Source organism: Monomorium pharaonis, chromosome 5 (assembly GCF_013373865.1).
Source record: "Monomorium pharaonis isolate MP-MQ-018 chromosome 5, ASM1337386v2, whole genome shotgun sequence".
Taxonomy (NCBI): Eukaryota; Metazoa; Arthropoda; class Insecta; order Hymenoptera; family Formicidae; genus Monomorium; species Monomorium pharaonis.
The window spans coordinates 20732521-20734451 of record NC_050471.1 but is presented as its reverse complement, the minus strand read 5'-3'; the positions used below and the strand labels follow the sequence as shown (position 1 = coordinate 20734451).

Here is a 1931-nt window from a genome sequence, read left to right as displayed (position 1 = left end):
CATACGTTTGGGGTAAATAAAGTATTTGCCTGTACATAGCAGCTTTCAAATTTTTCAGTAAATGACAAGGGTCTGGTATAGCAAATATTTCGTGATCATTGACAGAGAAAGAATTGCAACGAATTCCATGTCTCGAAGCATGGATTTTCAAAGATGACCATAAACTCCTGTTTCTACTGTCTAAATCTGACGAAAGTGCTAGAACATAAAGACCGCATGATTCTAGGGATCTAATGCAGTTCAGTATAAAATCTTGTAAAAGTTGTGGGTCGATCGCTTCTTTACAAGTTACATGACATGCAATTATTTGTTTCCACCGGTTTTTGATTCCTCGAATAACAACAACATACACTTTTTCACCAAGATTATCGAGATTGTTACCTAAAGTTGCACAACCAACAAATTTACCAAGATTTTTATCGTAATCTTCTTGTTTACTAATTTGCATTTCATCATACGATAAAACGCAAAATTTGTCTGTTGGGTCCATGGCTTCTACTTTAAATCGGAGCAGTTGAAGAACGTCCTCAAAAATCCCAAAATCTATTTTAAAGTCTTGTATTCGTCGCATAATAGTACTATACGAAGGCAATGGATATCTGGTGCCTCGGAGATATTCATAACCGTGAACTGAGAGGGCAAATCTGAATTTCAGACCTTTTACAATACTGTCGTTGGGCCAGTGCAATATTCGACCTTGCTCCAAAAATTTAATTTGATTGTCATTTAAGAAGGATTGCCTTGTTTTCTCGATGGCGTTTATTTGGTCCCGTAATTTCTGATTCTCTACCACCAACTCGTGTAAGTCCACTCGCTCTGTTTGCAATTGCTTTAGCAATTTTTCATTTTCACGCCTCAGTTGTGATAGCTCGTCTACCTGTCAATAAATAAAATTAATCAAATGAGTTTTCCATAAAATGAGAGTCTAAAAAATGTGTTTCTGTAAAATAAGTTTCTTAAATTACCTCGTTCTCTGAAATTCTTGGTATATCTATGAGTTCTGGTACATGATTAAGCTCAGGCTCTTTTCTCGGCATATTTTTATATTCGGCATTTGTCAATTTCTAAAATATTTTAATACAAATGATTTTTTCCGAAACATGAACCAAATTCTTCGTAATATTAATGCAGATTAATTCTCAAAATTTACCTCCTGTTCAGGTTTGGCAAGCCTCGCTGCTTCCGAATTGGCGAAAGCAGCATTTTTTTCAGGATTCTGGAGAGAGAAAATCTTTGTATATTACTGTCTTTTACTTTATACTATATACTTTCAATTTGTCTGATAAAATTACTTTATACAGTGATTTCCGCGGAGATGGATCGATCATGGGTGGCGGATTTGGTACGTCAAATAATGTTGGGATGGCATTTGGTTTCAACTTTCTCAGACCATCGGATCGATGTCTTTCAAATTGTGAATTTTCAAAATGTTTCTAGAAAAAATGTTCAGAGTTACATATTTCGCGGTTTCACATTGACAGACAGTAAAAGATAAAAACGTACTTCACACAAACGCGAAGCCTCAGTTGGTGTCCAATTATTTCCGCGTCGTATATTTTGCACCCACTTTACTCGCCGATCACTTACCGGGAACCTGAATAATTTCCAACCTTTTTCGGACCTGTTGCTACAATTTACTGCAACGCAGCAAAGCATCTTGAAATTGCAATTTACTTGCCGATTACTCTGACGATTCCAATACTACACTAAAAAAAGAATTTGATAATAGCTACCAAATGTTGAGCGAAATAATGCCAATTAAATATTTGGTTAATATAACCTAAAATAATATTTTCAGCGTACAAAAAACATGTAAATGTACTACAATACACGCAACACCAAGTATAATATTAATTTTTTTACCAATATTGTGTCCGGGAATACCCGCCGAATTTTCTCTATTATCTGTTAGTCATAAAGTTCCTTCATGC

General features: G+C 35.2%; 1 protein-coding gene across 1 annotated transcript; it reads right to left on the bottom strand.

Annotated features, from left to right (window-relative positions):
- Positions 1–1025: 1025 nt before the first annotated feature.
- LOC118645729 (peroxynitrite isomerase THAP4-like) lies at positions 1026–1656 on the bottom strand. Its single transcript, XM_036287426.1, has 3 exons — positions 1504–1656; positions 1293–1433; positions 1026–1216 (listed from the first exon to the last, which is right to left on the bottom strand). Exons 1-3 carry the CDS (start codon positions 1654–1656, stop codon positions 1133–1135), a joined length of 378 nt encoding a protein of 125 aa, XP_036143319.1. The 3' UTR covers positions 1026–1132.
- Between the last annotated feature and the right edge of the window lie 275 nt (positions 1657–1931).